This window comes from Echinops telfairi, unplaced genomic scaffold, assembly GCF_000313985.2.
Source record: "Echinops telfairi isolate 266 unplaced genomic scaffold, ASM31398v2 ScPeMD7_3;HRSCAF=10, whole genome shotgun sequence".
Taxonomy (NCBI): Eukaryota; Metazoa; Chordata; class Mammalia; order Afrosoricida; family Tenrecidae; genus Echinops; species Echinops telfairi.
Window position 1 is genome coordinate 21,816,273 of NW_022103899.1, and position 22,952 is coordinate 21,839,224.

Sequence of the window (22,952 nt, forward strand, 5' to 3'; positions counted from 1 at the left end):
TTCAGGCTTGCAGCCAATAACTTAACCACTGCATAACCCAAGCTCCTTGCTTTTTCCTATTTGCACATTCTAGTTAAATAGAAAGTTACGCAAATCAAGTCATTGCATATCTGAATCTGAATCATAACTTTTCTCAGAAAGCAGCATTTAAGTTAAAATGCAACATTTCTCCCCCTCAAAACTAGATTTTTAAGCTCAAATGAGTAAGAATCTCTAGCCTCAAATATAGAACTCATAGGTTAATTGCCTGTTTCAGATTCACTATGAATGTTAGGCCTACATTTTAAAGAATGCTTTAATAAAGAGCTCTAGTTGTGTAGTGGGTTACTCAAGGTCAGCAGTTCAAATCCAGCAGCTGCTCCTTAGGAGACAGATGTGGGTTTCTACTCCTGTAAAATAGTTACAGTCTTAGAAACCCAGGGGGTTTCCTGTCCTAAAAGGTAGCTATGAGCTGTATTTGACTCAGTGAGTGAGTTACTTAATAAAGAATGTGCACAGACACACACACAAAAAGAGCAGTATTCCCCAGTTGCTGTTTTTTAACCCAAAATAAAAATAAAACATTAGTTCTAACAACATGGCAATAATCCTGGGACCCAGCCTATCACAATCCAGGAACCCAGTCTGTTCCTCTAGAATCTATTTCTATTCCTAGAAGTAAAACTATCCTTTGGGGAGGGTGAGAGAACCTCTTCGACAACAATTCTTTGCTGTCTCCAGTTACAGCAATATATTAGACACACTCTTACCTGGAACCAACAAGAGAAAAACCAAGTCATTCAAAATCAAGTCAGATTGCTTTAAAAAAATAACACAGGTTTTCAGAAGGGACTGGGCTAGCTATTCTTTTTCTCGGTTAATGCTGCAAAGGCCAAGATTTGTCATTCTGATAACATTATAATGGGCTTCAGCCCTGACCTGCCTATAGCCACTACCACCATCAATCACTTCAGAATGAGAAGATACAGCAAATTACACAGGTACTCCATGCAAGTTCAAGACTAAGCCGCCTTACTGGGAGGTTCTTAACAGTGCTGCCCGCCTCCCAGGCCTGGCACTCTTCTATTTTCTATGAATCATTAGAGTGTCTCTCAGCCAGTTACATGGCATTACAGGGCCCACCAGGTCTCAGCACACTGCCCGTGCCTGACAGCAAGAGAATAACTTCAAGAACCAATGGGTAGATCCACATCACAGGCCAGGAGTCTCAGTACTAAGTCCAGGATCTGTCCTGGGGACCTAACATAGGCGGGGTAAGATTGGAAGGGAATGCTCCCATGAAAATATATCAAATAGCTGCCCCCCAATTAGGTTCTGACACTGGCTTGTTGACAGCCACATGATCAGCAACCGAGCTCATGCAGCAGCACCAGGCCACCTCTGAATCCCCTGAAGTGAGCATCTAATTTTCAGGGAGACGTGTAAGCTTGCTGGAGGATGGTGCACACATTTTTAATAAGGTGAAAATAAATCAAAATAAAAATAGCAGCAACAACAATGATGCTAACAAGGAAGGAGACAAAAAGAAATCAAGAATGGGGGACATCAAACGTCTAGAGATGAAAGTGTCTTTCTTTGTGGTTTCCAAATGAGGGGAAGGGGAGTCGTGGTTTAGGGTGTGTTGGATATTTTGTTAAAGGATGGAAATTCGGCACAGATACTGGTGATGGCGACCCAACATGACTAATGCAGTCGGGGTCACTGAACTGTCTGTGTAAAACACGTTAGACTGGATGTTTTTGTTCTTTCTATTGTTGCCACATTTTAGAAAATGCTCTTTACGTACTGCTATACAAAAATCACCCTAGCATGTTATTAAATGAATGGAAAATAGAGCACAACAGTACAAAGTGCACGTTCCCATTAAAAAAGAATGGAGCTGTCAAAGACCCAGTAGAGTGTTGGCTAGCAGGCACAGAGCTTACACAGGGCAGGGGAGCCGCGCCAAATCTGGAATCTCCACTACTTATGAAGCAAACCTCTGGGGCTACATGTGAGTGGCCCAGGGGGTCACTGCAGCTGCTTCTCCTGTCGGGGGTGAAGGCGTCATGGGAGAAGCACCTTATCCCAGGAACACGAGAGGAAAGCTGAGTCTTCTTAGATCTTTCCAAGTCTGAATCCAAAGCATCGTAATATCAGCAAAACCCACAGATACTGTACCAGGAGGTGTTCCTCGTGCCCAGTAAAGAACACCACAAGATAAGCTGCTACCCTCTGCCTCTACCCAACTTCCGGAACTTATATCCACGTACTGTACCACGACAGCCCCTTCCCTTCTACTTCTCTCCAGACACCAGCTGACCAAGAAGGGCCCATTCGGACTCATGGTGACTCATACATGCCAGAATAGGCCTGCGTTCCATAGGCGTTCCAACAACTGATTTTCCAGAATTAGACTTCCAGAACTTTCTTCCAAGCTGCCCCTAGTGGATCTGAACTTCCATCCTTTTGGTTAACAGCCAAGGGCTTTGACCATTGTACCACCAAGGGATTCCCTTCTTACATGAGATGTGATCAAAATGGGTGGAGGAGAAAGAATGTTTGTGATTCTGTCATAGCTTTTACTAGTATGAGATATTAACCAATTTATTTAATTTCTCTAGGCCTCAAGGTTTTTTTGGTCTTGTTTTAAATTTCTTTATACAATGTAAGAATTTAATTGATTTATTTCTGCCAATCATTCTAAAAAAATACAAATGATAAACCCTGCTTGACCATCACAAAACTGCTACAAAAATAAAAACATAATATAAAATAATACAACATAAGGATAGCATGCAAAGTGCTATGTAAAGTGCCGCCTGTGTTTGGGGTGTCATAATTAATCGTGTTGAAAAGCACAACAGTGGCCTTAAAATAACTCATCCTGGTAAGCTAAACAATGAAACATCTGCACTCCACCAGATCCCCTCAGCTGAGGCTCTCAGGACGGCGCTGTGGGAAGAGCAAGGCACCATGGGATTCGGAAGGGCACAGCGGTTACTTCAGAGGGTAGCAGAGTTGTCCAGTTGGGAAAGAACAGCAGAGAACCAGCTGGATTGGGGACAGACGACTAGTCGGGGACTTTTGTGATGAAATAGATTGGCACACAGGATGGGAGTTACATAGGGAGGGGTGGGGGGCAGAGCAGCTTTGGGCAGAGGAGAAAGAGTTGAACACAAATCAGGCGTGTCCACCATCTGTAAACTACCCATGACAAATCAAATCCCCAAATTTGCCCTAAAACATGTGTGTACTTAAATGCAGATTTTTATAGGCAATGGTGTTTTTTTTTATTTAAAGAATAAAAATTCTGGTCCATTTTACTTTTAAAACGGTACGTCGAGAGAAGGATTTCTCAGTGGGCATACGTCAGTATTTTGGAAGGCCAACTCTTCAGTGTTTCAGATGGTCCCAATATTGCAAGCTACTCCGCATGGCTGCCCCTACTCTCCTACATCCGAGCTGTACCCTTCAAACAGGGTGAGAGGCATCCCACAGGCTCCAAATGCCCCCTAAGTGCAGACACCCACCCGTCACCACTGAGAACCTGGCAGAAGAAGAAACAGCCCTAGGAAGCTGTTCTCTTCCGTACATCAGTGACCAAACAGGATCACCATTCCAGTGGTTTCTTTTCCAAACAGTTTGTTTCCATCAGTTTATTAAAGTGAACTGCAGTTGTTCCTTTTTAAAAATCCTAAAGTGCATTCTATCTGTGCATTGCAAATACCGATGTTTAGGGAAAGTAACTGAACTATCACAGAGAGGACCGTACACCTCGGCAGGAAACACCGAGGCCGCCGTTATTAAGGATCGCATGGAGACAACGCTGCAGTGCAGCAAAGCTGCGTGGTTGGATGTGGCCAGGAAGGTCGCATTTATTCATGCACACACACGCATGTTGTATGTCTCTTATCCCAAACCTACGCAAACGCACTCAACCCACCGCCGCCCAGTTGATTCTGACTCACACTGCCCTCATAAGACAGAGTAGAACTGCCCTGTGAGATTTCTATGCTTGTGAATCGTTATAGGAGCAGAGAATCTCCTCTTCCTACTGTGGAGCTGCGGATGGGTTTGAATCTCTGACCTTGCAGCCCAACCACTATGCTGCCAGGGCTCCCCATGCCTCCGACCCAAACCCCTGACACCACTACTACTGATCCACAGACACCGACAAAGCTCTCCTGAGCTATTTCCTGCTGTTCCTAATTCATTTTGCTTGAGTTATATGTAAATATCCCCAAGGCATTTCCCCCCGTTTTTCTTTTTTACCTCTAAGCTTTTTTCTCCAACATCCAACAAAAATGATGTTCCCCAACCCCTGCCCCTCCTCAACTGTTTAAAAGCACACAATAGTTAGTTAATCATGTGGTCTGTGTTTTTCTCTTTTAAAAACAGTTTAAATGTACACTTCCTATGTATGAGAACACGCCTTCAGGTCTCCAGTCATGGACGAGGAAAGGATCAATGCGTAACCGAAATTCCAAAGGGTCAGGCCAATGCTGTGACAAACTCCACGTAGTATTATTCTTTCTTGTCCACACACAGCCAAACAACCCACTCAGCATTTCAGCTCTTGGACACACACATCTGCTCAGGTCTCCCTGTTTTCACAGGAGCAGAGGGCCAAGGCCACCAGTCTCCCGCCTGATCACAGAGATGAGTGAGTGAATACAAACAGAAAGCAGTACGGTGGAGGGGCTGTTCACCAATGTTTTCTTAACAGCGACATTCAAGCCCTTAAACAGTCCCTATAACTGCTCATCGAAGTGCTTTGTTCTCACAATGCAACGGCGCTTTAAGGGATTTTAGAAAGTTAAACAGAACTGTACATTTGACCCAGCTTATAATCGGCTCTAGTACCTTGCAAACCTTTGAATGCAGCTTGCATATCTATCTCCCAGAATCCCTAGTCTTCTTCCTCCACCATCTTCCTTTGAGTACTAAGTGTTTGCTGAAAGTGAGAGACATGACGTACCTTTCCCATCCCAGATAAGTCTCAGGTCCAAAATAAGTGATAGACTAACTTCTATCACTTGCATATCCCTAAAAAGAAAATTGGGACGGCCCACCCCCCATTACTGATTTTAAATGACACAAGTACATACAAAAGCAGTATATTACATGGAATGAGGTGCTTCAAAAAGATTATGCCAGTCTGTCTACTAAAATTCTATTCTCCACCCAACTGCCCAAAATATCTTGATCTGTTTGCACAATCATAATAATGATTCCCCAGTACTACAATATTTACGTCTTCCCCAGCTGCCTTGCCTCATCGCCAGAGTAGCTGGGAGAAGTCATCAGCAGGGTTATCCTCCAGGTCTGCAGCAGCCCTCCAGGGCCTTCTCTATGGGGCCCACACAGCCATTCTTTAAATTCATGGGCATGGGTCTCCCTGCCCCCCTCAAGCCCTTGGATCAAGGTGAGCCCTACAGTGAACAGGTCCTCACTTGGTGGGAGAGCCTCGTCCACCCTCTGGTACCGACTCACGTCCTGGCGCACTGACGGCAGAGATCTCAGTGGCTGATGGCCGTTGGCTTGGGAACCTAGGATTAGAGGGGACAAAGTTACCTGGGTATTGTTTGCCCCTTCAGTGCCCTCACATCTCACATGAAGCCTGGGCTCCATCTCTTTTCTCTTTTGACTTGTTTCACCGATGAAGACCCAGAAACAAGCGAAAGAAGGGAACGGGAGTGAACCCATACTTAGAAGAAGGCCTCGTAGACAGAGGTCTGTCCATCGGCCCCTCCTCCTGCCACCATCCCTGCCTCCTATCTCTCCCACTGGATCCTCCATCCTGGTCATTCATTCATTTAATGTTTTAGGGTCACCACCACAAGGAAGGGGCGGGAAGGAAGTGGAAGACGTGGAGAGAAGAGAACAGTCTAAACTGGAAAACGAATCACAGCTAGGAACTGGAAACACAGGCAATCCAGGACGGATGAGCCCTTCAGGACCAGTGGTGTGAGTGGCGATACTGGTGGGGTAGAGGGAGAGTGGGTTGGAAAGAGGGAACTGGTTATAAGGAGCTATATGTGACCTCCTCCCTGGGGGACGGACAACAGAAAAGGGGTGAAGGGAGATATCAGACAGGGCAAGATATGACAAAATAATAATTTATAAATTATCAAGGGCTCATGAGGGAGTGGGGAGGGGGGAGGGAGGGGAAAAAATGAGGACCTGATACCAGGGGCTTATGTGGAGAGCAAATGCTTTGAGAATGACGAGGGCAATGAATGTACAAATGTGCTTTACACAATTGATGTATGTATGGATTGTGATAAGAGTCATATGAGCCCCTAATAAAACGATTACAAAAATTTAAAAAAAAAAGAAAATCCTTCCCATTTTCCAGTCTCGGCTATTTAAGCCTGTGAAATTACCTTTGACTTTTGAATGTGTGTATAGTACTTTACAGGGATCAGCTCTCAAGGCACATTCACTGAGACAAAAACGAGCTTTAAGTATCACCTAATGTAGCTGACATTTCTCATTCGGCAAGAGGGAAAAACACTACATCTGATGCAAAGCGCACATGGACCTTCTGCTTTCGGCACGGAGGGGGGCTCAGGGGGCTCCTGAAAGCCTCTGCAGAGTGCCCTCCAGCTGGTGCTGGTGGCCTCTTTCTGATGTGCATCTGTACACACAGACCTTCATCACCAAAAATATCTTGCTGCCACTGAGCATCCACCCTGGATCCCTGTGTTTCCAGTTCCTATTGCGATTCATTTTCCATGTCCATTCATAATGACCCTATGGGACAGGGTAGCACTGCCCCTGTGGGTTTCCAGGACTGGAACTCTTTACAGGAGCAGAAAGCCCCTCTGCTTCTCCCTTGAACTGGCTGATGGTTTTGAACTGTTGAACTCTCAGATCTCAGCTCAACATGTAACCACTACACCACCAGGGCTCTTCACTAGTCTCAATAGAGATTCATTAATTAAGTCTGAAGACCGCCGCTGGACCGCCTGCAAATTGCCTCGTATTTTGGCAAAAGAAAAATACAACTGAAGAGAGACTAGAATGTGGACGCTACCTATCTGGATACACACTGAGGCTGCCCTCATCCTCGCCACGTAGATGATGAAGCCCACCCCCACCCCACCCCACCCCCCTGTGCGTGACTATAGACTGAAATGACAGGCCTGACCTCAAGTGCTTGAACGTTTTCAACCTGCTTCCCCATGTTCCTTATCCCTGTGTTTCATCTTAGCCCCCTCCTCTCCTTACTCTTCCTTTTGCTAATTGCTGAAGTCCAAGGTAAAGACTTCAGATAATACATTGGTGTTATGTGACCAGCGGTAGAATTCACACCAAGAGGCAAAACCACAAGACTTCTCTTTGTATAAGTGTGCCTGAGCCAAGAGCCATGCTGCCTTCCACAGCCTACCTCCTGTGGCACCCTCCTCCTCCTCCTCCTGGGCAGTGGCCCCTTCACAAGTGGCTTGGGCATTCCCAGAGGGCCCCTCTTCCTGGGGCTGGTTCTCAGGGGCAGCAACAGCAGCAGCAGCTCCCTCCAGGCTCCCCCTCCGCTGCCAGACCTCCCCGATCTCCTCTTGGTCCCGCAAAGTGGCTGATTCCGCCCCGGGTCCTTCGTCCTCCCCACTGGGCACCTGGACCACCGGGAGTGAACCGGGGGTGCAGATGGAATCCTGTGACCCTTCGGCGGGGTCACTGCTGGGGGGCTCCGCGGCTGCACAGGCTCCATCTTCTTCTTCCTGAGATGAAAAGGCTGGGGTTTCCGGAAACCGAGCACTCTCGAGAGAGGAGCAGCGCGTCTCCACAGAGGAGAGCTGCGTGGTGACGCTCTCATTGCAAGAGCTGTCCGCACCTTCCAGGTCACTCTCGCCCTCGGGCCTGGTGCTGGCCTCGCTCACACTCTCTGTCCTGGCAGGGTCGCTGGGCTCCGTTTCAGAGGACACCTGGGAAGGCTCAGACCCCTGATCCAGGGACTCAGTCTCACTGGTGGCTCTTTGGCTTCCTCCTGATGTCTCGGAAGTGCCCGTGTCTGCCCCACTGGTGGGCTGATCCACCTCCTGAGAGGCACACAACTCACCGCTGCCCTGATCCGTGCTGGGCTGAGACTCGGCCTCATTGTCGTTGTCTTCTGGGGCCGGGCCCGAGGGTAAGGGGCTTCCTGCGAGCTCTGGATGGGTTTCAGGCTTCTCCTCGATGGCGGAGGTTTCTTCCTGCCCAACTGGCTGATCATCCGGCTTCGTCTGAGATGCCAGGCTCCCATCCTCCGCTCTGGAGGCCCTGCTAACCATGATTAACCCGCCTTCCTCCTCCACGGATGATGTATAACCCAGGTCCTGCGGAAACTCATGATCCTCTTCGTCGGAGTCGATATGAAGCATGGCACTAAGTCTTGTGTCAGTGGGAAAACTGCTCCTTAGTTTGGGAGACGCTCCTATGGCCCTCTCTGAGCAGGGAGCTGCCCCTGGCCTGGGGTGGCCATGATGTTCAAGCGCATCTAAGTAATCGTTGAGTGAATCCTGACGTCCCCTGGGTGGCGAGGTCCTCGAGGCAGTAGAGATTAATTCCTCTGTGTCTATTTCCAGAGTGGAGCTAGTCCTGAAAGAATGTTTGGGGGTCCCATCGGCAGTACTTTCCTCAGACACTGGCCCATTGGAACATGTTGGGCTGTCATGGTGGGCTCCCGGCACATCCTCCTCATCAGAAGGACTTCCTAGGTCTCCGTTCACGCTATTGACTCCAAGTATCGTGCTCACGGCTGCTGGAGAAGCGTCTGAAGGAGAAACGAGTATTAAATAGTGGTAACAATAACACAGTAATAACAAATTAACTTCATGTAGCTTAGTGCCTTCCACCCACCGGTTCAATGAATTTAGTCATCCCATGGAGGCCTCCTGATAGTTTCCCCAACATGCTCAGGTTCACCACCTGATAGAATGACTGAGTCTACCTCCAGGCAGTTTGGCACGGATCTATATACTGCTGGGAATTCGACAGCCTACTTTCAAAGTGAAGGCATCAACCCAAGAGGTTGTTTGTGAAAAAACAACAGACTTTTCCTATCTTCTTTGACAACATCAGCAGGTAATCATTTGACAGCTCTTTTATTTTCAGAATGAGTCACAAATTCCCGTCAGTTGAAAGGCAAACTGCAAATGAGTAAGGTGTCATGCTTTTCCTTCAGCCACAGAGAAGCAGACCTCTTACCTTCATGGACAGAAGAGGTAACCTCCACTTTAAACTGGAGGTACCCACTCACGTGGTCAGCCGGGAGCCTCCTGCCAAGGTTGTAGCTGAGCATTTGGTCTCTGCAAGGGGAGAAAGGGTTCTTTCATCCTTTCTACATCGGCATCAACTTCACCCTCTCCCCGCAGGCCGTCCCCCATCCCAGGACACTGCTCTTAAAACCTGCAGGCTCACTGAGCTCAAGGCATTCCAGAGGAATGGTAGCCCTTCCTCCGCACAACTTAACAGGTAGAAAGCCAGGGATAAAAGGAAATGTATTAGCAAATGCAGGAAATGCAACGGTACAGTGGATTACTATATGATATTTTCTAAGGCACTGATTGGTGACTAGGGAGAATGCAGTTTGAAGGGCACGAAAGAGCTGGGAAAGCCAGTTGGAGATTTTCTTTCTTTCTTTTGCTTGACTCTGATGTAAAGCCACCGAGGACTGGTTCCAGATCATTGCACGCTGTAGGAGTCTGATTATACAAGGCCACTTACTTGTAGCTAATGCTATTTCATGACAGCAGGCTGCTCAGGAACACGTGTGCTAATGGTACACATTTATCCACGGCTCGCCTTCATGTGACTGCTAATTATTTTGCTTTCTACCACAGACATTTAAAAAATTATTCTAAAAATGAGTATAGGCATTTATAACAGTACTTTCCCCTTGCGTATTGACTATCTTGCTCTCCAACAAACCTAACTATTTTGCACATTAATGTCATACGTCTGGCAGTGACAGATGCCGAGGCAGCAGGTGAGAGGAATGGTGACTGTGATGGTTCAGGTGATCTGCCAACTTGGCTGGGTCAGTGTTTGGGCAGTTACATAATGATATCGTTTGGCAGTAAGGAAGTAGTCAGTCACCATTATTTTTTCATAAAGATGATTTTTTTTACAATAGATTGGTCTTTGAAACCTAACTATACTGGTAAATGAGGAACGGGTATACTAAACATTACATGCAAGTTACATGCTTGTATGATGTAAACGTCAGATAACATTACATAAGGGTTATGATCTACATAAGAGCAGGGATCTCTTTTTCTCCTCACTACTTTATTACCAGCACTTAGATAGTAGCTGGCTCCTGAACGTGCTCAGTATTTGTCCATTAATGCATTCACCCAGAAATGAATGGAAAAGAGCTTCTCCCAGCACTGCCGGTCCACATCCAACTCTCTAAACATACTGTCTTCTCATCATTTCTTTGTTAAAAGTAATACCAAGGTCTTCTTCACATGTTATCTGGTCAATAAATGCTAATGTTAGTGCTGGTGATGAATATTTACAAAGGTGCCAGCTTTTAGCTAGGAGATATACTTATATATTTAATAAGAATTATAAAGGTATGTATTAAAAGGTATGTAGTCCTCTACATCAGTCCTCTACATATGCTCCCTAGCATATCTCGAATGCCTAACATAGTACTTGACTTTCAGTAAACCAAATTCACCGCTAATGAGTTGATGCCAACTCATAGTGACCCGATAGAACCGGGTAGAACTACTCCTGTGGGTTTCCCAACTGTAATTCTATACGGGAGTAGAAAGCTCAGCCTTCCTCCCATGGCGTGCATCGTGGTTTCAAACTGCTGACCGTGCAGTTAGCAGCCCAACATCCAACCACTATCCCACCAGGGTTCCTTTGACTTTCAATAGACATTCCAAATATTTGTCTCTTGACTAAATTAGTTAAAAATGAGACCCTTCACTTAAAAAAATTATTTCAATGGACTTTAATGCTGTTTATTAACCAAACTGTCAGGATACACAGTTCAACTATTAAACTTATATAAATATAGGGAATCCTGGCTAGTAGTGGATTCTGAGTTGAGTTTCTTTCCTCCACTGAAGAACTGCCAGGAGTCATCTGCTCTGGTGACCTTGTCTCATCTGGTTCTATCTGCAACTCTGCCCCACTTTAGTAGTATGTGGGGGTCCAAAGAGCTTAGTCTCCGAGTCAGCTGCACACTAATGTAAGCAGAGGAACTGACCAAGCATGGGATCAAGCATGAGCTTTTGGAAACGAGAACAGGGTGAGCTCTTTAAAATGTCAAATTTGAACAGATACTCTCCAATGTGTTAGTGTGGAATCCTACTGTCCTATAAGACCTTGCCCTGTGAAACCACAACAAATTCTGAGCATTGGATTTGACTAAATACAGAACCAACAAAACCCAGTGTTTTCCATGACCAATCAGTTACTTGATGAACAAGTAGTAATCTGATCAGAAATACATTTTTATATGGCAATATTCAGGCAGCCTTGGTGGTACTGTTGGGTAAGCACATTAGACTTGGAACCACAAGGTCAGTGGTTCAAACCCACCATATGCTCCTGAGGAGAAAGATGATGTTATCTATTCCCATAAAGACTTACAGTCTTGAAAACCCTACAAAGCGTTGCTCGGCATCTGAATGGACTCAGTGGCAGTGGGTTGGGTACGCCAATATTTGATAAGCTAATAGGTATATTTTTATCTAATAAAGCAACCCCCTGTCAGGCAATACTTCTAATCTACTTACAGTAAAATATTTTCTGCTATTCTACAAATTCATGCTAGACTTCATCCCAGTCACATGACACCCATGAGTGGCAATATCTTAAGTGTACAGCTCTTTCAAAAACGAAATGAGATGCTAGTAAGTAACCAACACCTTCAGGCACTGACAAGTGTTTTACTCCCTGATCATTCTTGCTAGTGTTCACAGCTGGGCATTTTCAGTCCGTGTCGCCTGTATTATGCAAACCACATAGCTGCATTTATATAAATGAAAGTATACATATATCTCTTATAGTTAAATCTCATTCTTTATAATCTTTCGTAGTCCATAAATAATTCTTAAAACTCTGAATCTATCTCCACCGGAAGCAATAAGTGCTAGGCTTCACAATAATTGTGATTTCTTCCCAGCTTTCATTGGAAGAACAAGGAAGGCTGCTGCAAAGGTTGCTGCAAGTTCTGTGTCATATTCCTATGTCCCGTGGGTTGGCGCAGGCACACAACATCTATTACCTCTGACAGCGAATTAGAATCCATTATGATTTCTGAGTGTCAGATTTTGAAGGAGTCTCAGAGATTATCTGCTTCAAACGCTTTCTTTTTCTGACTGGGAAACTAATGCCCAAGAATATTGTGACTTGCCAAAATGACATAGTTAACTAGGTGCCAAGTGAATGCTAGTGACCAACCTTTCTTGGCTACCTAGCGTACTGGCCCACTCCTGCTGGTGCTTACAGGACTGTGGAGAAGCCAGGGTTCTGGAGCAAGTGAATACGAACTCCAATTCCAGCCCCATGATGGACTTGCTTTCACACAATTTACTTCAGGTTCCACATCTCTAAAACGAATAGAAAAGTACAGAATCTACCTCCCGGGGTGGTTGAGATGTTGTGAGCTGATGAGTGTCGTGTACTTAACTCCAGACAGTGAGTTAGTGCCCAGCACCTTTGGTAATTATTACTGCTGCTACTACTACTACTGCTACATCTAGAGCTATTCATAATATGCTGCTACACTGGGAAAAAAAGGCAAAACAGATGTCCCTTCACTACCTCATAGCACCAGTGCTCCCGAGTTTGACTGTGTTGGCCATGTGGAAATGCAAACCACACCTACAAAAGAGGATAGAAGCATGCTATGATTTCTTGACTACTTTATTTACAATTTACGAAGAGCTCCCAGAAAGAAAGTAGGCATGTGATCCCCTGTGAAAATTTAATGAATCATGTTGCCCAAATGAACACGCGTTCAGGAGCTCGTGAATAAGACCGCATCAGAGTCTGGGTCTCATTTCAAATCGTTCTAACCAGGATGTTTTGGTGTTCCTAGAACCAAAGCTCTCTGAATAGGGTCAATCTCTGAACAGGATAAGGCATGTGCCTGCCTCATACGTGAACTCTGCTCTAAGAAGAAGGTTTTCTAGCAAGTTTTCAAGGTACCCTCCCAAACAATGTAACACTGAAAGTTAACACCGACATGCTAATAGTAGGCTCAGCTTAAAAAGCTTAAAAGAAAAAGCTGCATAATTTTAGAAGACAATTTTTTTCTCTCACACACTTTAATCAATTTCACCCAAATCCACTGCCATTGAGTCCACTCCAATGTATAGTGACTCTTTGGACAGAGCAGAGCTGCCTCAAGCTCTCAGTCTTTACAAACACTAGTACGTCTACAGGCACTTCTATTTTGAAACGACGTCTGTTGGCACTGTTATCCGTAAGATAATATACATACGAAGTATAATTCAATTGTTAATCTTTCCACTATCCTTGACGGTAAGGGCTGATTACCCAATGGATGGGCGTTCCAGTAGCCTCTGGACTGGGATGGTTAGTTTCCCCAGGAAACGCTTGATGATAGGACGGCTCTTGGCAAATTTGTCTTTAATTTCAATTTCCAAGACATCCGTCAAAAGTGCGAAAAAGGAATATTTCTGAAAGACAAAAACCCAGATACACTGATTCAAAAGAAAGGTTGACATTATGATGTCTCATTTTATTATTCTAGGAAATGATCTCTCCCCTAAATCCTAACGGCATACAGGGTCCACATGGCAAAAACTATCTGCTGCTATTATTAATTCTTTCTGCACTCGGGGTTCATTCACAGTGGTTAAAACGATGGTTAAAAGTCTGTATTACAGAAGGATCTCACCAGTCAAGCATCTGCTCCTTCCTGGTATCAACTTTTTTGGAAGATGTTATCAAATATTAAGTTACTCACAATACAATTTTAATACTCACGAGGTGTATTATATCTTAACTCATTGAAATTTCATTCCCTGTTACAGGATGGATTAGAATGGGTGGCAATGATTAACCATACTAATTCCTAATCTCGCAGGATTTTGAAGTTGTAAAACGGATTTTAAAATTTTTCTTCACTTGGTGGTTCAATTAGAAATAGCTACAGAATAGTGTGGCTTCCATGATCACATTCAAATAAAACATTGCATTTTGAAATTATTACTGAAGTTTGAAGGGCACAGAGATAATTTCTGCTGGCCTTGAAAAATACAAGTATGAAGTTAAGTTAGACTTTGCTGTTTGGGTTTAAAACGAAATTGAACATTAACAAGATTAAACAATAAATATAAAGAGCTTTATACATGCATGTAAAGTACCTAAGTATACAGAGCTTTGGCCATTTACAAAACTCCTGCGTTTGTTACCTCCATTTTATCCCTACAAAGAGAAAGGTTTCTTCTTTCTACTTTGAGAGGAGGTCCCCAGGAGAAGTAAATCATGGTGCCAAGAATCTAACCTCAACCAACTCCCTTTGCCCATGACGGTATACCTGCGACCACAGTGGTGTGTCTAGCGCTAGGCAGCTTTTTCACACTTACAATGAGCTTATTAGTTCTCCCAAGAGTCACGCAGTTTGGCCACCTGCTTAATGGAGAAAGCACTTGCTTAAGCTAAGGAGTCCTTGGTGATGCAGAGGGGTAAGCGCTGGGTTGCTAAAAAAACTTGACAGGGTGGAGGTTGGAGACTACCCAGAGGCACCTCAGAAGAAAGGCTTGTCAATTTACTTCTGAAAAACCAACCATGGAGAACCCTATGGAGCGCTACTTGGACACACAGTAGGTCTTCAGGAGTAGGAATCGAGTTGACAGCAACTAGACTTAGAAGAACAAAGCCGAGTTAAAGCCCCATCGCTGCCATGAGCAGCTAAGGACTCCACACCTTAAGTCTTAAATCAGCAAAATGGAGACAGGTTAATGTTGTCTATTATTCCTGCTGGTAAGGCTTGTACAGGCAACAAGGTCACCGACTTTACACTAAATGTAGAATGCTAGAAAATAAGGGACAGGTAGAACTACCCCCATGCCTCTCGGAGACTGTCGCTCTTGACAGAAGTAGAAAGCCCTGTCCTTCTCCGACCGAGCAGCTGGCACATGACCACCTTTGGTTCACATCCATAAAGACACTGAAGATGCCAGGGACCCCAGAGAAGAGATGACCTTGTCAGGTAAAGACCACCCTTACCTCTCGGTGCCAAATTGGATTCGTGGTGTTACTGATGATAGTGGATCTTCTCTCCTGCCCATGGTGGGCACAGGTGGGGAAGCTGCTCTTCTTACCTGGCTGGATGGACATCTTAAGGTATGGATCAGGGTTGAAGAACATGCCTTTCTTTAGTCCAACTGCCCGAAGATCTTTAAAGAAAAGGGAGGCGAGGGAGAGAGGAAGAGAAGAAGGGAAAGCCCCGGAGAACTTGGTTAGGACAAGCAGCTCCAGGCTTGCTTTTGCGAAATCACAGAGGAGCGCTAAACAGAAACTACAGTGTAAGACAATAAAGGAAGTGGCTCACACGCTTTCTTTGTGGGTCTCCTGGCCCGCTACAGAAATGGAATCACCTCGTTAGCACTGGTTCACATGCCCAAACGTCCCACCTCCCAGACCACCGGAGCCTGGCAGCCAACACTGCAGACCGTGTCCTGAGAGACTTCCTGAGTGAACAATTTATTTCCGGAAGGAAACCAACATGCCCTTCTTTAATCTTCCACATTCGTATATGAAATGGGTTCTAACGAAGCTGCACTGAGGCGGAGTGGACAGACAGGGCTGAAAGCAGGGCAGCAGCACTACTTTAAAACTGCAGACTGCACACTCATTCGCACTGAGTTTCAAATGCCAAACACCAATGGATGGAGGTATGGACTGTGATAAGAGCTGAATAAGTCCCCAACAAAAAAGAAAGTTGTGCGGAAAAATTATTACATAAAATAAAGTGCCAAACACAAACTTCAGAAGGTCTATGGAAAAAACGGAGATGAGAGATAACGGATTATTTTTTAATGAACTGTTTGAAGCCCCCTTATATATTCTGTAAATGTGACAGCTGTTAAGGATTTGAATGTTGTCTGCTATCTTAAGTGCCCAGGAGCTTGTCTTTTTGACAGCCTGTAAAATGACTCAATGACCTAACAAGCATAACTCACTTTAGTTTCAGTAGTTCTTGCCTCACACTGTGTGAGCTGCTAAGATCCCAAATGAAGTCTGTTTAGCGAGGAAATCGGTTCTATTAAAAATATCTAAGAGATTAAAAAAATAAAATTTAAAATTTATAAAGCTGGCTCCACTCAGTTCCCAATGTCTTCCTAAAAATATCGGCATGAATAGGTGGAAGGGAGCAGAGTAATCTTGAAAGAATATGGTTTCCTGGTCAATGTAACCATTATGCTCAATTTAGGGAGGTCCTAACCTCTGATTCAGGTAGAAATTCCGTCAATGATCCCTGAGCCTTGAAAGACCTGTGGATGGCCTAGGCCACCAAGGGCGCAAACTCTCAACTGCTGTCGTTAAGTACCATGAAATTACTGTAAGCTGATAGTGACCCTGCATCACAGAGGAGAGCTACCCGGAGGGTCTCCTAGGCTGTAATCCTCACAGAAACAGACCACCACGTCTTCTCTTCCAGGAGCCACTGTGGGGTTTGAACCGCCAACTCTTCTGTTAGCAGTCAAGTGCTGTACCCATTGTTCCACCGAGGCTCCCAAACTCTGCATCCTCCAAATCAAACCCATTGACACCAGGTTGACTCTGACCATACCAATGCTATAAGAGAAAGTAAGATTGCCCCATGTGGTTCTAAGTCTGCCTCTCCTTGACGGAAGCTGAATGCCACATCTTTCCCCTAAGGAAAGGCTGGTAGATTCGAACCAATTTACAAAGAGGGTGCCTTAAACTCTGTATTACTCTCCCTTCCCTACCCCACCCCAGCCCCGAAAACCATATATGGGCAATTCTATATAGGGATTCTGAGGCTATAGCCTCATCTTTCTCCCTAGGAGCAGCAAGAGGATTCAAACCACTGGCCTTGAGATTTTCATTCTAATGCTTACCTGACGGTCCCACAAGGCCTCCTTACCATGCCTTCAGGTGACTGTCAATCATAGCAAGTCACCAGGGTTAGCTCATGCAAGGTCATTCTTAAGACATAAGATCTTCCTTGGAAGGGCAAGGGTGGTCTACTGTGGCCCATAGAAATGACACACAGGTTGTCATGGCAGAGACACATGATGAAAACAGATCAGGACGATCTTGGGCCACATAAATGGAAGCCAGTGGGTGGGACCCAGTGAGTAAGTTAGCAAAAGGCTGAAAAATCCAAGTGATGTGAGCACTCTATGTGAACTACAGAAAGGTCTTTGATGAGGAAACCAGTGGGAGAAGGGGGAGGCAGGTAAAGAACTAGGTGAGCACCTCAGAGGTGCGACCAGAATCTCATTAGCCTGACAATCCCATTTTTGGCTCCTCATAAACCTTGCAGACCCACAAACCACACGGACTGCCACAGCAGCCACGCCGTCATGAACGCCGTCATGGTGAACGCAGGCACTGCATTTCACTCTCAACCTAGCAATGCTACAGTTTCCACTTGGCTTCCCTCAGCATCAAGTCGCTTTGAGAGGAAAACACAATTTACACATTTATATTCTTGCCCCTTTCGATTATGCTCACATAGGACTCAAAGACAGAAATATGATATTCCCTAAAGATTAAAGCTGCTTTCAAACACGGGAGTTTTCTACAGTGAATGAGGAGTAACAGATAGGCAAATGACCACTACAAAATCAAACAGAGGTGAATTATTCAAGCCAAACACCACTTGGAACAACATACATTCCACCAGAAGTTTAAGACACTGCGATGCAGGCTGTCACCGCGGGAAGAATTCTGATGCCCTAGGCTTCCACGATGGGCTTCTGCACAAATAACCCTTCACCAAGTCAGACCAAAATGATGGATTAATTTTAGCCGGATTACTCAGCTTATTTTATTCATCTCATTTTTGCTCTCTGCTTATCTTGTCTTTTATGTATTTTACCACTTAAAGTATCCATACCACATAAGAGGCCAAAAAAGGACTTGGTGTCCCCAAGATGTGCCATATTCAACACCCTAGTTTAAAGAGTTATTTGGGGAGAAATATAAGTCAAAACAGAGTTTTATGTTAGCTATAGAGTTCAGTGACTCGTGTGTTTACTTATCCATAGATAATTAAGAGCAGAATATATGTAGGCAGTCATTCTATAGTGTTTCAATGCTCTCGGATAAGTATTATCATCCACTATCAATATGCGGCAACCAGATTGAGTTTTTAAAATTAGCATTATAGAATTGTTTTCATTGCCTACACTTTCGTAGCCATTTCTTTACCCTGCCTGTGAATGTCTCAATACATGGCAGGGAAAACAGGTGTTCGGTACCTAGCTTCCACATGTTAGAAGAAGTCATATTTAACAAAAAAGCACTTGCATCTCAAAGCTGATTTCCTATTTTTAGGGACAATACCATCAGGTTTTTAGCTTTCAGACGATCATTCTCCCATGTTGAGTTGATATGATACTTTCTGGAGTAATAATTAATATGTGATTGTTAGGTTCAAATGGTATGGTATTTTATCACTTGAAAGCTAACAACAATGATCCTAAATTAAAAACCTACGATATGGTCAAACTTCATATTTCCTAAGCTATTGGGGTTGGTTAATTGTTTTTTATGTATAGGCCAGAGATTTCCGTATCTGCTAGCCCTGAAGACTATGAGAATCTAAGGCTTTGGTTGCAACTGGAAATGTTTTCAGATAATGAATGAAATTAGAGAAGTAGTAATCGATGCCTATCTAAAAATCTAGATATTTTAAAGCCCCAAGCATTCCAAACAAAGCACAGTTATTGATCAAATTTGAGCCATAAGCCTTGCATATGAGAATCTGCAGGTATTTCAAAGTACACATTTTGAAACTGGGTGCAATGTTTAAAGACCCACGTACCTGTCAGTGTAAAGCTAACAAGTTTCTTAGAATGCTGACTTCCTGAAGCACCTCCTTCCAGGCCTTCTGCCCCCATCTGAAGAGAGAAAACAAGAATCTGAAGTTTCATACAAGTATGACTCTATTCCTTGGGAATCACATCAAGCCTGTTTTACAGCATATGTTTTTCACTTCTAGGTCCCAGAACTGGGGAACAAACAAAGGTTCTCTAAGACCACGCAAGGTGCTATCTTTAAATTTAGTCTTTACACAAAATCAGACAACTCTGAGCTTCTAAATTCCCGGGGACAACTTTCGTTCTGTTGTACACAAGTAAAAACCGCTTAGACAACAGCTAACTACAACATTCACGATAAAGAACTTTTCTTTTCTGCAATATTTCTGAGTGATCACATGGGAGTCCCTACATCCTTGCAGTTCTATGCTGTAGCGTGCTGTAGTACGCGGCACATGCTGTTTAAGTGGGGATAATACGGGTCTGTTGTACTACTGTGCTGGTACTTTTTGCTAAAAACTTGCATGTACATTTTATCTCACTCAAGACCAGGAATTTGCAGAGCACAGAGAATGTATGCAAGACTAGTACATAATTCAGGACACACTAGAAAGAAAGGGCTCCGGGGAACGCTGAAAAACATACAGTGTTGCAAGGGATAGAACTGAAGGGAGAATATCTTCTGAAAAGCTGAAATCGGCTTGTAGTTCTCACCCCACACCTATTGCCATTGAGTTGATCTCGACTCAGAGCAATAGGACTTAGAGGACAGGGCAGAACTTCCCTGCAGGGTTTCCAAGACTGTCACCGTGGCAAGAGCAGACTGTCACACTTTCCTCCCACGGAGTGGCTGCTGCTAAGTACTTAATCACTGCGCCTCAGCGTCCCTCAGTGACAGTGTCACGCTTTAGCGGACTGCTTCACGTGCCCTTTCAATATCCTCGAGTAGCAGCCAGGTATATCAACTGCAGCCGAAGAGCCAACTTTGTGTTGGTCACAGAGGTAGCAGCTCATGAGGAGGCTCTGCTAGGTGATGCACTGGCTAAGCACACACCTGCTAACTCAGAGGATGGTGGCGGGAATCTACTCCACGGTGCCACAGAGGAGAAAGTTAGTGGTCTTCTCTCAGACTACTTCTGTTAGCTGCTGTCCGGTGTATTCCGACTCATGGTAATCCCGTGTTTGCAGAGTAGATCCAAACTTAAAAAAAAACCAGACTTACTGCCATCAAAAAAAAAAACAACGAACGCACCGCCATTGAGTCTATTGCAATTCAGAGTGACCCTATAGGATAGGGCAGCACTGCCCCTGGGAGTTTCAGCATCAGTAGCTCTTCACTGGAGGAGAAATGCTCCCACTGAGTGGCTGGTGCTTTCAAACTGCTGACCTTCATGTAACTTGCTTCGCAGCCCCATGTGTACGATGCCACTGGGGCTCCTGGCAGAGGAGAATGAGCTGGTACCTCTGTGCCCATCACAGAGTCGGCTCTTCAGCTGCAGTTGATCCACCTCTGCAAATTCTCAGGGTTGAGACTTTTCCAAAACAAATCACCAAGCTTATATCTTGTGAGGGCCCCCTGGGTGGGTTTCAGCTGCCTGCATTTCAGCAAGTAGTCAAGCATATGTTTAGGCCACTCCAGACTCCTGAAAGATTACAGCCCTTGAAATTCCTATTGGGCACGGTGGTACTCTAAAACGTGAGGTCACCAGGAGGCAAAAATTAACTTGCTAGCAATGAATGGTTTTTGTTGTTGTTTTGGGTTTTTTTAAAGTCTATTAGGCAGCACTCTTCTGATTCAACCACTGCAGTGTAAGTGGAGCCGAGAGAGCAGCTAACTGGTCAGATAGGTGGTTGCTGTGCCTCTCTTGTCTTGCATCTCTAGACAGGGCAGTGGGGAGAAGAAGATAGTGCAAATTACAACTCCGTCACTAACCTGTCCGCCCTACGCCCTGGACACAGCCAGCTACCTGACACAGCCTGTTGTGACCTCAAATGAGTCCTATGGCTCAGTAAGCTGTGCCACCCCCAAGGGCGTGGCTTCTCTGCTCGCCCTGGGGTGCCTGTGCTGGAAAGACCTACAGCCTGTCTTCACTTAAATCCTACTAAAAATATTGCCACGAATTATAAAAAAGAAAACATAATTTTCATTCCTGAAATGTGATTCACTAGCTGGCAAAAAAAGGGTGTCCTGAAATAATTCTTAAAAAAATCCACTGATAAACAGTGCCCTTCATCAGTACGGTGGCAAATTGTTCCTCTAAGTAATTCTAAAAGAATCCTGCTTTATCACGCGTTGCAACAAAGCCAGGAAAGAGCTAACATTACAAGTAGACACAGGGACTTTAGTGATAATAAACACATCTTCACAAAGTTTGGAGAGAAGTTTTTAAATAAACTCCCTACATAGTTCAAATTCAGGAAAACTCAGTATCAACATGGTCAACCGAGTGTTGAAACAAGATGTGGCAGTGAATGATGGCAGCCTGGATCTGTTCCGAAGCCTGAGGATTTCCTGTTCTGAGGGTCGCAAACACCTGTTACCCTTTGCTCTACTAAATGACAGTGACATCAATGCATGAGTAACAGAGAAGGTGCTTTTTTTCAAATGGCTGATTCATTATGAAAGGATATGTGAGAAAGGAGACTGTGTCACCAGGATGGCCCTCATTTCCTTCCCATGGAGTTTGTCAGTTACTTCTTGGTTTAGTCTTTGCATCTGGTCATGAAATAATTATAATAAATGGCCTTCGTGGAAATCAATGTTGGTCACCAACAATAACTAAACACGTGTCATATGCGTGTGACCACTGGACTGCTACAAAAACACAGCGCTCACTTGCATAATGAAGGGCCCAAGTGGCACCAAAGAAAAATAAAACTCACTGCTTTAGAGTTGATGCCAACTCACGGCTACGCTATAGGACAGAGCAGAACTGCCAATATGGGTCTCCGAGACTCCCTCTTTGCAGGAGTAAAAAGCTGCATCGTTCTCCTGCAGAGTGGCTGGTGGTTTCGAATAGTCAACCTTGTGGTTAGCAGCCCAACGTACAATGTACAACCACTATGCCTCTAGGGCACTGCTTCTCAATTTCAAAGACACAGCCAACTGCCTCAAACTCAGTCAAAAATCTACTGACCAGCCAATTCCATTAGCCAGTCTTTGACCCAAAGTATTCTGATTCTCCGTGCTGTATCTATGAGCTTTTAAAGAGTGCTACAACCTGTTCGAAGCAAATTAATTATCTCTAAACCACCCACAGGCTTTGACAGACTCATCTCAAATCAAAATCAATAGAATGAGATCAATGTTCACCAAGAAGTAAATTCTCAAGGGCTTCAGTGATTTCTGGATTATGAGAAAGTTGGACTACTTAATCAAGTTTGGGAGCTCCTGTCTCATTTGAGATACAGCTAAGTCTCAAAGGCTTTCTTTTCTGGACTTATAACTTTTCTTTTTAGAATGTTAGCTAAAGTTCTCTTCTGTACTGTCCTGTGACTTCCAAAGTCTTTTATCGTAAATATGGGCTATTCATTCATTTTCTATTCCTACTAAACGTAGAAACTGAAATACATGTTATACTATATTACTACAAAGAGGCATCGTGGGTTAGGTATGTGGCTGCAGACAGAATGATCAATGGTTCAGACCCACCAGCTGCTCCTTGAGGGAACGATGAAGCTGCCTGCTTCGATAAAGACATACAAACGTGGAAACCCCAAAGAAGTTCCACTGTGTTTTGCACAGTTGCTGCGGTGTTGTCAGGTGCCAGCGAATCGGGGCTGATTCCTAGGGTCTCCTGCACAACAGAAAAACCGCTGTCTGGTCCTGTGCCACCCTCACAGTTGTTCTTACCTTGAGCCATTGTTACAGCCCCTGTGCCAGTCCCTTTGGTCAAGGTCCTTCCTCTTTGTCATTGCCACTCACACCTGACCACGCACGATGTCCTGCTCCAGGGACCGGTCTCTCCTGACAACATG

General features: G+C 44.6%; 1 protein-coding gene across 3 annotated transcripts in view; it reads right to left on the reverse strand.

Annotated features, from left to right (window-relative positions):
- HECW2 (HECT, C2 and WW domain containing E3 ubiquitin protein ligase 2) overlaps positions 1-22,952 on the reverse strand; it is a 457,170-nt gene that overhangs the window by 144,372 nt on the left and 289,846 nt on the right. For all 3 annotated transcript variants that reach the window (XM_045294741.1, XM_004701507.3, XM_045294743.1), the window contains 6 exons: positions 18,980-19,055; positions 15,187-15,356; positions 13,489-13,631; positions 9,169-9,269; positions 7,376-8,734; positions 5,436-5,531 (listed from right to left, as the gene is read on the reverse strand). In XM_045294741.1, the coding sequence (XP_045150676.1) occupies positions 5,436-5,531; positions 7,376-8,734; positions 9,169-9,269; positions 13,489-13,631; positions 15,187-15,356; positions 18,980-19,055 (1,945 nt within the window). The remainder of the gene's footprint in view (positions 1-5,435; positions 5,532-7,375; positions 8,735-9,168; positions 9,270-13,488; positions 13,632-15,186; positions 15,357-18,979; positions 19,056-22,952) is intronic.